The sequence below is a fragment of the Capricornis sumatraensis genome, chromosome X (assembly GCF_032405125.1).
Source record: "Capricornis sumatraensis isolate serow.1 chromosome X, serow.2, whole genome shotgun sequence".
Taxonomy (NCBI): Eukaryota; Metazoa; Chordata; class Mammalia; order Artiodactyla; family Bovidae; genus Capricornis; species Capricornis sumatraensis.
Window position 1 is genome coordinate 34,553,600 of NC_091092.1, and position 13,390 is coordinate 34,566,989.

The window sequence follows — 13,390 nt, forward strand, 5'->3', positions numbered from 1 at the left end:
TATCAATAAAACAAACAATCTAATCAAACAAAGGACAGAAGACCTAAACAGACATTTCTCCAAAAACATACAGATGGCCAACAGGCACATAAAAAGAAGCTTATCATTGCTAATTATTTGAGAAATGCAAATCAAAACTACAATGAGGTACCACCTCACACTGGTCAGAATGGCCATGTCTACAAATAATAAAAGGCTGAAAAGGATGTGGAGAAAAGGGAACCCTCCTACACTGTTGGTAAAAATGTAAATTGGTGCAGTCAATATGGAAAACAGTATGGAGGTTCCTCAAAAAACTAAAAATAGAGTTGCCATATAATTCAGCAATCCCACTCCTGGGCATATATCCAGAGAAAACTATAATTTGAAAAGATGCATGCACCCCTATGTTCATAGCAGCACTATTTTCAATTGGCAAGATATGAAAACAAATTAAATGTCCATCAACACATGAATGGAAGGGTATAGGGACTTCCCTAGCAGTTCAGTTGTTAAGATAATAAAATAATGCCATTTGCAACAACATGGATGGACCTAGAGATTAGCATACTAAGCAAAGTCAGAAAGAAAAAGACAAATACTACACGGTATCACTTATATGTAGAATCTAAAATATGATACAAACTTAACAACAAAACAAAAACAGACTTACAGACATAAAGAATAGACTTGTGGTTGCCAAGGCAGAGAAGAGGTGGGGAAGAAAAGAACTTGGTGCTTGGGATTAGCAGATGTAAGCCATTATATATAAGAGGGGTAAAAAAGAAGGTTTTAGTACAGCACAGGGAAGTATATTTAATAACCTTTGATAAACCATAACGAAAAAAATGTGAAAAGTATGTATGTGTGTCAGTGTATATAAATTGATTCACTTTGCTGAATCAATTATGTTTCAATAAAATTTTTAAACAACTTCTCAGCAAAAGAAGGGATAGGAGGAAACATCCTCAATATAATAAGCAGCTACACAACACCTGTAACTAACAACATAATTAATGCTGAAATACTGGATGCTTTTCCCTTAAGATCAGGAACAACCCAAATCTATCCTCTCACCACTTCTATTCAACATTCTACTGAATATCCTAGCCATTACAATAAGGCTGGGGAAACAAATGGCAAGAATGTAGGAAAGGAAAAAGTAAAATTGTCACTACTTGAAAATGGCTTGATTGCATATTACAGAAAATCCTAAGAATTTTAATAAAAACTTACTTTAAAAGTGAATGTAGCAAAACTGCAGTAAGAGGTCAATATGCAAAAACCAACTGTATTTCTCTATACTAGAAAACAACAACAATCATCATCACAGGTACCAAATATTGAAAACTAACAAAATGTTAGATCTGTGCTAACAGTTTTATATGGGTTATCTCAGTGTTATCTAAGAAATTGTTATCCACACATTTAGAAGGAAAATGGGCTTAAGAAAGGTCAAGTAACTGAATCAAGGTTATATAAATATGAAGTAGAGAAGTCAAATTGGCAATCAGGTCTTTCTAGCTCCAAAATTTATGCTCTTAGCATTACATATAAATCATATTATTTGAGTATCTTACTAACATAAATTGGTAGAACTCTATGTTATTCAACACTTACTGTGATATTTGGAAGATTTTAAGATTCACATCATTTTAACCTCATCTCCGAATTGTTTTGAACAGAAGTATAAAATGAACAACATCAACTAACCTCACTTTCCAGAAAGAAAAAAACCAATGTCTTAACAAGGTTGGCATTTGGACCCTGTCGTCCCCTTCTTTTCATCATTCCATCCTCCTCTGGATCTCGACGACTGAAGAGCCTAAGATCAATGCAAAATACTTTTAAAACAGAACAAAAATTTCTTAATTAAGAAATTAAAAAAACCTGTCTGGATTCCATCTTTAAGCAACTAACAGAGGAATAAATCGGAGCTGGGTAGGTACAGTACTGTCCAACTCTATACCCAAGTAATCCTTTTCCATTTCACACTGATGGTACTTCTAAATGTTTCTGAATGATTTCTTTTTGAAAATCTTACTGCATGTTATGTAATCATTTCTTTTTACAAAAGTATCACAACAACTAACCTATAACATTTATGCACATAAATATATTATAAATATTTTTCTCCTTAAAAATGACATCTTTTCCTCCTATCCCTCCTGTACAATTATCCCAAGTCTGAACTTAGTGGCCTTTTTCTATGGATATCATGGTCATTCTTATAAACAACAAAAAAGTTATCACTGGATAACAATGAATAAAAAATTGTAGCATAAATACTTTGTATCATGTACTCTTAATAAACATGTCACCTCAAATGAGCATTTTAATAAAATCTTACAAAAATATAGTTTAGTCTACATGTTTCCGTTTTCTTTAAAACCACTACATGATATCTGCTGAATATTTTCGGTGATCAGATATTCACACTGCTACTACCTAATCTGAAGTGTTAAACAGCAATATAAATGTGAAGAGAGAAAAGGATTCTTGTGGTTCTTATATCAAACTGTTATCAAAGTACTTTTATTATATTCAAAAATACTTTAAAATACATAAAAATAGGCTTAAGACCTATACTGAATAAATTATTAATAAGTCATATTTATATATACTTTATAACACAATAAATTACTGCCATTAAAGTGACTTTAGAAAATGAACAATAGAAATGCAGATTTACTTTTTGTACAGAAATTCTCCAGCTGCTACTGCTACTGGCCGATGAGCTGAATAAACCAGATGATAGACATTTTCACAATCTTCTGCAGTAAGAACTTCTTCACTACTCCTGAAAACAAATAAGCATTAGCAGTTTTCAAAACAATGCTGTAATTTAAGTTTACTGGTACAAAAATTCATACTCATACATTAAAAAATAGTATTTTCACTTTTAAACTTGTTTTAAAAAAAAAGGTCATTAAGAAGTTGTTTCAAGAAGAAATCAATCTTACTTGATTATCATCTATTAGTAAAAGCACTTGATTATCATCTATTAGTAAAAGCATCCTCTGACAAAATAGCTGAGTATTTTGTGAACACCCAAGATCAGACCTAAAATTAGAGTGAATATCGGGCATAAAGAAATACATAGTAAGAGAAATAACCACGTGACAAGTGTGCTAAAGGGAAATGAAGACAAAATAATATAAACTAACACAGAAAATAAAGTAGTGGCACACTCAGTGTGTGCGTGTGTCCTCAGTTGTGTTCCACTCTGAAATCTCATGGACTGTAGCCTGCCAGGCTCCTCTGTCCATGGGATTCTCCAGGCAAGAATACTAGAGTGGGTTGCCAAGCCCTTCTCCAGGGGATCTTCCCCACCCAGGGATCGAACTGGAGTGTTTTGCCTCTGTCTCCTACATTGGCAGGCAGATTCTTTACCATTTGAACCACTTGGAGCTTAGTTAATAATCAAAGAAAACACTTCGCATGTATTTCATGGTAATATTAAGGATACAATTTTGCAACGTTAAAATATACTAACACTCCAGTTACCTCACAATGATGAAGAATAATATTTCATTCACCATGCACTAAACATCATATAAAACAATGCAAAAGAAGTTTTCCAAATAATAAAATTTAAGTGCCAAAGATGTTTAATTACAATTTATCATTAAAAAAAACTCACTAAAATATAGTGCTTGTTTTATTGATCTTACTTTAAGAGAAGAAAGTAAACATAACAAATCTTGGTAAATCAAAGTCATTATTAGGCCCATCAACCACAGAACCAGGGTAAACCTTGCTGGGTTTTCCAAACCAAGACCCTGTGTTTGAAGTTGTGGCCTCTGGCATCTCTTTCCCCCTAATATGCTTTTTGCCACTTTTATAACTACATATAAATAAATACACACACATACTGAATCAAATCAAACTACAGCAAATTTGAGGTAGTTCACTAATTTTAAGCCATAAGGAATGTTCCTGAAAGTTTCAGTTATTAGGTATATACATGGCTGAATCAACAAAAAAAAGTGTCCACATGGTATTACAGAGGAAGAGGGGAGAAGCTATAGAAATTAAGTAGAGTACTACTATTTTCTTATTTAATTCAGGACAGTTTTATAACATATACATATATAATAATTCATAATTTTTAAACCCAAAGAAAAATGCAATGGTTAAGACTGCTCAAAATCCCCCCCGTTAAGTGAATTCTCAGAAAACGTCAGTGCATATAGCTACCTTCTTTTTTTTTCTGACTTCTAATTTTTATTTCATATTGGAATATAATTGACTTACTATGTATGTTACATTAGTTTCAAGTGTGCAGCAACATGATTTAGTTATACATACACACATATTTATTCTTTTTCAGATTCTTTTTCCCATAAAGGTTATTACCAAGTACTGAGCAAAGTTCCCTGTACTATACAGTAGGTCCTTTTGGATTATCTATTTTATATATAACAGGGTTAATCTCAACCTACAAATTTAAATTAGGAGGTAGAGCTACCTTCTTTTAAATAACTGTAATGAAGTCCATTTCATATAAATGGGGTTGACAACCACACTCCTCACACAGGACTGCTGCATTAAATGAGATAACCCCTAAGAGGAGCTTGTATTAGCTGTCATATATTAACTTAATTCTTCCTCTATTGATAATCATCTAGAATATTTCCAATATTCTATTACAAACAGTACTATGTTAGACAATGAGAACATTTTAAATTTTGGATACCACCAAGCTTTTTTCACCAGGGCTTCCCAGGTGGCTCAGATGGTAAAGCGTCTGCCTGCAATGTGGAAGACCCGGGTTCAATCCCTGTGTCAGGAAAATCCCCTGGAGAAGGAAATGACAACCGACTCCAGTACTCTTGCCTGGAAAATTCCATGGACGGAGGAGCCTGGTAGGCTACAGTCCATGGGGTCACAAGGAGTCCGAACAATTGAGCGACTTCACTTTCACACTTTTCTCCAAAGAGGCTATCCTAGTTTATAGTCCCATCAATAGTTTATGGGTTTGTTTCTGCACAGCCTTATGGAATGAATGTATTACCAAACACATTAATCTTTGTAAAAAAGTAGGTTAAAAAAAGTCTCATTTTAATATACATGTCTCTGAGTATGACCAAACATCTTTTTGCATGTTTAATTTTTTATTTCTGTCAGTGACATGGTTCCTAACTTTTGACTCTTTTACTACTGGGCTGCTGTTCTTTTTACTGATTTATTGAAAGTGACTCCTACAGTGCAAATTTTCTGCCCAGTCTGTCATTTGTTTTCTGAGTTTACATTATGGCATATACATATTTGTAGTTTTTTATGTAGTTAAAATTCAGTAATTTTTTTTAATGTCTAGGTTTTATGCCATTCTCAGAAAGACACTGCCAGTTTACATATAAAATTAAAATATTTAATCTTCTCAGTTTTCATCTAACACTTTAATGATTTCATTTATTTACATTTAGACATTTCATCCATCCTGAAATTATTTCTGTATAAGGAATGAAATATGAATCCAATTTAATTTTCCCCCAAATAGAACCTAAGTGTCATAACATCATTTATTTTGATATAAAACCACCCTTACCCTACACTAGGTTCCTAGATACATTTAAGTTTGTCTCTGTTCTTTATTCTGTGTCACTCATTTCTGTCAGTTTACACACCAGTACCAAAACTTAAAAGTTACTAGGGTGAGGAGAGGGAGACATAAAATAGGATTTTTGGGATTAACACATACACACTGATATGTATAAAGCAGATAACCAGCAAGGACCTACTACATAAATGTATAACTGAATCACTTTGCTGTACACCTAAAACTAACACAATAAATCAATTATACTTCAATTTTTAAAAATTAGTAATAATAATAAAGTCAATGTTGTTTTATAATTTTGACTTAAAATCATAGCGGGCAGTCATCTCTCATTAGTTTCTATCAGAATTTTGCTGGCTACTCTTACACGATGACTTTCTCATATGAATATCAGAATTAGAATGTTGTTAAAAGGCCCTTTGTGACAGGCAATTCAGGATAAACATGTACACACTTCTGTATTTAAAATCGATAACCAACAAAGACCTACTATATAGCAGAGGGAACTCTGCTCAGTGTTATGTGGCAGCCTGGATGGGAAGGACGGAGAAAGGATACATGTATATGTATGGCTGAATCCCTTCCCTGTTCACCTGAAACTATTACAGTATCATTCGTTAAACAGCTATACCCCAATATAAAATAAAAAAATAAATAAAAAGCCCTTAACAACTATCTGGATCATGTTAACAACCTAAATGTCCACCAATGGATGAATATATAAAATGTGGTACACTGAGTGTCAAAAGGAATGAAATTCTGATACATAACAACATGGATGAACCCTGAAGACATCATGCTAAGTAAAACACGCCTGATATGAAAGGCCAAATATTACATACTTTCACATATATGAGGTACCCAAAACAGTCAAATTCAGAGATGAAAAGTAGACAATATGATGCAAAATCATACTGTGCAGTCCTTTACAGAGTATCAGTAGGAAATGATAAAAACACTCTGGAGATGGATAATGGTGATGATGGCTGCACAACGATATGAATGTACTTAATTCCACTGATCTGTACACTGAAATATGTTTAAATGGTAAATCTTACATTACACATATCACCACAATCTTTTTAAAAAGGGGAAAAGTGAATTGCATCAATCCTACATTTTAACATAATATGTTTTAAATTCAGATTGTTTACAGAGAAGTTTCAGTAAATACTAATTTCTAAAAGTGTGACAAAATACAATACACATATTTAACACACTTTGAGTGTTTGACTTAATTTCAAGAGCATCTAAAGACAGTAAAATTGAAAGAAAACTAGTCAAGAATGAAAATACATGAATTCCCAGCTCAGTTAGAATGTTCTAGTTCAATGGTCCTCTCCTCCTATCTTCTCAATTTTACATGAGAAAACTAAACTTCTTGCTGTAAAACTCCAAGTTATTGAAATTTAGACATAGATAAATTTAAACCAAGTATGCTACTGTATTTTTAAGATATGTAGACATTAGCAATATGCAGTAAATACATACTTACTGTAAAACAAGAGTGAGTAATTTTATTGCTTGTACTGCAACATCATATTCTTTGTCAAGGGTCATAGAAACAATTCTATCCTAAGGGCGAAAAAAAGAAAATATTCTTAAAGGGAAACCAAGAGAAAAATACTTGCAAACAACAGGTAAATGTTAAATACTTAGAGTAATACTAACCTTGAACCGACTGGTAAATAGCTCCAGTTTGGAATTAAGTTCCTTGTTATAATAAAGCCCTTGTAGAGCAGTGAGACATTTGAGTCTTACCTCACCTTGCTGAATTAAATGAGAGGAGAAAATGAATTAAAACTTTGCATATTTTCAACCTGAGCACACAAGATATCTTCTACCACATCTTCTACTTTAAATATGTTCTATACTATGGTATTTCTTCAGAAACTCTCATCCTTGACAATGCAAAAATAGGAATCAATACATACGTTTAAGACTAAATACCTCTGGATTACTATTACTATAGGTCAAATGAAATTATTTTGAAAATTTGTTCAGAGCAATGTTATTGTGAAAGATGACAGTAGCATATTTCACAGTAAGTTTTCCTTTATAGAAAATAATATTGGTAAGGGATATATACAAAGATCAAGGCTAGGTGAAGAGACAGCCTAAGGGAAAGGCAGATTAATTAAAAAAAAATTAAAAAGGTCAGAGGCCAAGTGGTAATTTATAATCTGGCTAAGATACATGTTTATCAAGAGAATCAAAACTAAAGAAATTTAAGTATATATATATATATGTGTAGCACTTATATATATTAACAGAGTAAGAATTCTTCTCACTATTCTTAAGAAATGTCTTACCACTACCACCATCACCTACATGATCCTGTTGTTTCAGTACAAAAATTGTTTCGTGATCAAAGGCTAAATCAGTGCCCAAGATTCAAAAATCCAGGGTACTTTATGTGATAGAGACCATATTTTCATGAACAGATAGAAAAGAATAAAGGAGAGAAGCCTACAGGAATGTGCTCCCAGTTACACGTATATGCAGATAATTCACTATGAATGAGAGTAGCACATAGCTATGCTTATCTGTAGAAAGAAAAGCACTATATATATATCTTACCTTATCATGCATAGTCCAACCAACATATTTTAAATAACTGTCATTAAGAAAGGCATCACTATACATTTTCATCCAAATGCCAATTTCTTCAATGCAAATAGCTCGGATTTCAGCTATTGCATCACTGCATGGAAGAAAGAAAATCATGCATATTAGTGTCAGTATACCACAGGATTTGTGGATTCTTTATGCAACACCAGTACTTGGTACCTACTATGAACATACCACTACCTTAAGTATTACTGGGGGTTTACAAGAAGAATTGAAGCATGGCCCCTAAATGCCAAAAGCTTACAGTCTAGTTGTCGAAGTACAATTATCACCAAATAAATATTTAAAGTTAAATAAACCTACAAACAAAATCCAACTCCCACCTTCTCAATCATGTCATACCCCAGCCTTTATTCACACCTGCTGGGCATGGTGTATTCAGAAGACAGTCGGAACTTTAGTCTGGTTATAGCGTATTTTACAGGTGAGAATTAGTTACACCTAATATTGAGGCCAAGCTCAATTTGGATTTGAACATCATACTAAATTATTCTGAATTCATCATGTAGGTACTGGTAAGTCATTCAACGCTTTTGAGTAGAGGAATGACTCAACAAAAGAACATTTTAAGACAACTGCAATAATCTCCAGAATGATGAAGGAATAGACTAAGGTAATGGTGACAGTAGAAATAAAAAGGTAAGAATGGACAAAAGGGTATTACAAAGGAAGTATTAACCTGATTTAGTAACTGCCAAATTAAGAAATGACAAAGCTAAAGAAAAATGCCACCAATATTTAAAGAACAGGTTACCACAGAAATGGTGGTAAGACTACCTATTTCTTTCCTCTGCTCATTCAAAATAAGGGCAACAACTCACTTAAATCTACTCAAATTTTCCCACTGATATTCAAATCGAAGAGGAAAGATTCAGGAATCAAAATGTACAGTCTCTGCTAACAGTACATACAAAAGCAATTAAGTGTTCTGTACCCTCACTTCTAGTAACAGTAGTAGCTTCCATTTTCTGGGCATCTACAAGTTGAGCACAACATTCCCCCATTTTTCAGATAGAAAATAAAGTTCAGAGCAGTTAAGTAACTTGCCTAGAGTGTCCCAATCAGTGGAAGACCTTACATTCTAACACTGATCTTACTCTTAACACTGTTACCACTAAATTTATATTGCTTAAACCACTAAATAACCAAACTTGAAGAGAATAAGAATTACATAGAAAAAACTGTCCTGACTTACCGGTATCTATGTACAAACACTCCCTTAAATATTGCATTCATCATATTTTCTATTTCATCTTGATTTTCTTGAAGCTGAAAAGAACACATCATTGCTTTGCAATTGTAATAGAAAACAACCAAAAGAACATGTAAAAGTTGGTACAAACACAAATGTAGGCTTCTCCAGAGTTTTGATATTTTCATGCAATTTTTTATTTCACTAAATGAAAAGTATCCACATAGAAAAACTAAAAGCTGTTGCATAAAAGGTAGCTAAACTCCCTTGACACCTGGAATATTTGTACATTGTTGTTAACGTCACTGCTAATGTTTAGCTGGTTGACTAATTTTTTCAGATGGTCACATATTTCTATTGTATAAATGTATGCAATCTTTTAAGTAGTTTATTACATTAGTGAGTATAGTGAAGTTCCTCAGTCATGTCTGACTCTTTGTGACCCCATGGACTGTAGCCTACCAGGCTTCTCCGTCCATGGGATTCTCCAGGCAAGAATACTGGAGTGGGTTACCATTTCCTTCTCCAGGAGATCTTTCTGACCCAGGGATCGAACCCGGGTCTCCCACATTGGAGGCAGACGCTTTATCCTCTGAGCCACCAGGGAAACCCATTTTATTATATTACTTATCTATTAAATAACATATATATTCATATCAAAAAAAGAACAATGCTTCATTATCTTTGTCTTTAGCATCTGAAAATTAACTCATGTTATCTACTGCCTGATCAAAGAACACAAAAATTTGAGTAATATAGCTTGGCAAAAAATTTGTCTTCTTGCTAAATTTTTTTGAGGGAAACAAGGCTCACTTGAAATAATCAACTAAGCATTTCAAATCTTGGATGACTTATTTACTTCCATATATTTTCAATTCAGAGCTTTAGAGTTAAGAGAAAATTGATTCAGAGCTTCAGAATTACAAGAAAAATCTTTCACACTCTTAAGTATCAATTAGCTTTCAGAATTATGTTCTGTGTTTTCCCAAATCCGTAAAACACTTTTTTTCCTTTCACGAGTATAATCTCACATTTCCAAATAATGCTAACAGAGCATGCACTTGTATTCATTAGCACAATCAAAGGCACAGGAGGGCTTTCAATGTTTAAAAACTTAACCTAACCTAGAAGTATTAATATCTTATATGATAGAAGAATTTTGAACTCAAAACCCTTTTATATCCATTCATGCTATGTTCAGAATAAGGCCATAATTTTGTACATTGTGTTCAGCTAATAAAGCATCCAATGCAATTTATTACTAAATTAAAGGGCATAAAGGTCAATTCTTCATTTCAACTACAGTTAATCCTTGAACAATGCAGGGGTTAGGGTTGCTGACCCTCTACACAGTTGAAAATCTAAGTAAAACTTATAGGTGGCCCTCTGTTTCACTGTATCCACGGTTTCTGCACATACAAGGTTTCACAACCAAAGATTCAACCAACCATGGATCAAATAAGAACTGTAATATTTACTACTGAAAAAAAAATCCATGTGTAAATGGATCTGCACAGTTCAAACATATGTTGTTCATGGTTCAAATGTTTATGAAAAAGTAGAGGAATTTAGGCATGGGGGAAATGTGGGCAAGATTTTTCTGGCTTTTCTTGGGCAAGGGGCATTTTTAAAAGTTATTGGCTATCTCAGAAAAAAACAACTTTTAAATTATAGTTACTGCAATCACCCACTCCAGTATTCTTGCCTGGCAAATCCCATGGACGGAGGAGCCTGGTAGGCTGCAGTCCATGGGGTCGCTAGGAGTCAGACATGACTGAGCAACTTCACTTTCACTTTTCACTTTCATGCATTGGAGAAGGAAATGGCAGCCCACTCCAGTGTTCTTGCCTGGAGAATCCCAGGGACAGGGGAGCCTGGTGGGCTGCCGTCTATGGGGTCGCAGAGTCAGACACAACTGAAGTGACTTAGCAGCAACAATCACCCCCACAAAATGTCAGAATCAAATAATTTATGAAATACTATGCCAAATATCCCATGGTAAATATTTTAGCTCAACTACATTAGCAATGTTTTTGAAACATCAGACTTTGCCTATTCAAAATAAAAATAAACATTTCCAATATCAGACAGCAAAATATTATATTACCAATGAAGAAGGAATTCAAATAAAAAACACAAGATCGAGGGAATCCGCTAGTGGTACAGTGGTTAGTACTCAGCACTTTTACTGCTGGGGCCTGGGTTCAATCCTTGTCAGAAAACTAAGATCCCACAAGCTGCATGGCATGGCCAAAAAAAAAAAAAAAAAAAAACCCCAATACCAAAAGATTTTATTAGCATAGAACTGAAAAAACATTTTCCTCATTCAAAGTTGAATTTGGTGGTCATTAATGTTATTCAAGGGTCTCTTACACTACACACACAAAACACACACACACACACCAAAAACACAGATTATGACACCATAAATAGCTATCCCTATTTTTCAAAGGGATTTTACATAAGTGAAACCTCATTTGATCCCGATAATAAATTAAGGGTAGAGTTAGGAGATAGGTTTTCACAGTAGACATGAATAACAATAAAGCATAAGACAACTTGTCAGACTGGCCCAGGACTCCTTACTTGAAGCATTCAACTCTTAATCCTAGTCCACACAGAAAGGAAATATATACAGAAGGTACTCTTGTCATGGACAGTCAATAAAAATAAGTTAGATGTATAAACAACTTTAAACATATTAAATTTTTCAAAAAATTTTATCTGATGAACTAGCAAAGTTATATCTCATAATTAATGGTGACTAAGTTGGTCACAGATTAACAGCTTAAATATTCAATACAAGGGTGTACCTCTTTCCGCTTCTGTAGCAGGAGTTCTAGCCTCTCATTGGCTCGTTTTCCAATCATTTTATTCCGTTCTGCCTCATACTGTCTTTGTGTATTATCCATATTAATGCTAAGATTTAGTGCCACATTCACCAAAGCTGTCATCAACTTCATAGCTATTTTTAAATGGAAAATGTTGAAATTAGTCTCACAGAAAAATTTACAAGTTATGATCTACTTAAGAAAAATTAAAAACAAGATGGGCTGTTCCATTTCTAATAGAAAAATACAGCTGCTACAAATGACAACAATAGTACAACAACAGCTAATGTGTACTGAATACTTACTATATGTCAGTCAGTTACCTATGTTAAGTATTTCTCGGATCAACTCCTAATCCTTACAACAGCCCTCGAAGTTAAGTATTATCCTCATTTCATTCATGAAGAATCTGAAGTTCAGGGAGCTTAAGAAATCTGCCTCAAACTACACAGTTTATATACATAGTTAAAACAAGATTCAAAACTAGAAAATATTACTCTAGACTATGCTCACTATTCAGTGATAGGTCTCCTACAATGACCTTTTCAAGAGATCATGATTTACCTTCTAAATAAATTTTGACTAATACAGCAGTCATTTAGCTATCCAGTAACCAAAGGGGGAGGGAACGTAAGTGCTTTTTATCAAAGTACAGTGTGTAGAAATGTTGGACAATTTTATCAGTATTTGATTTCCTTTAATTTTACTCTTATTATATATCATCATAAAGACAATGATGCAATTATGAAAGACAGATCAAGATAAAAAGTCAAAAGTACAGAGTAAAATGTCACTCAATAAAGTGCTTTGTATCAGAGTTTCTCCAGAGCTCCACCTTCTGTTATTGAACTCTTGCTACTGAGACAAGACTCACTGCCTGTGATTTCAAACTTATTAATTGAAATATCTGAACATATTATGTTTTTTTTTAGCTTAGGTCAGACTACTTCTCAAGCCTGATTCACTGCATGACAGAACACCACAAAACTAAACCTTAATTTGTGGCTACTAGCTCTCTTTAAACGGAGAAGGCAATGGCACTCCACTCCAGCACTCTTGCCTGGAAAATCCCATGGACACAGCAGCCTGGTAGGCTGCAGCCCATGGGGTCACCAAGAGTTGGACATGACTGAGTGACTTCACTTTCATGTATTAGAGAAGGAAACCCACTCGTGTTCTTGCCTGGAGAATCTC

The 13,390-nt window shown here is 33.8% G+C and overlaps 1 protein-coding gene across 2 annotated transcripts in view; it reads right to left on the reverse strand.

The window, feature by feature from the left end:
- STAG2 (STAG2 cohesin complex component) overlaps positions 1 to 13,390 on the reverse strand; it is a 79,005-nt gene that overhangs the window by 43,934 nt on the left and 21,681 nt on the right. For both annotated transcript variants that reach the window (XM_068962638.1, XM_068962637.1), the window contains exons 7-13: positions 12,179 to 12,330; positions 9,369 to 9,442; positions 8,123 to 8,246; positions 7,214 to 7,312; positions 7,038 to 7,117; positions 2,672 to 2,779; positions 1,693 to 1,804 (exon numbers count right to left, since the gene is read on the reverse strand). In XM_068962638.1, coding sequence (XP_068818739.1) covers positions 1,693 to 1,804; positions 2,672 to 2,779; positions 7,038 to 7,117; positions 7,214 to 7,312; positions 8,123 to 8,246; positions 9,369 to 9,442; positions 12,179 to 12,330 — 749 coding nt within the window. The remainder of the gene's footprint in view (positions 1 to 1,692; positions 1,805 to 2,671; positions 2,780 to 7,037; positions 7,118 to 7,213; positions 7,313 to 8,122; positions 8,247 to 9,368; positions 9,443 to 12,178; positions 12,331 to 13,390) is intronic.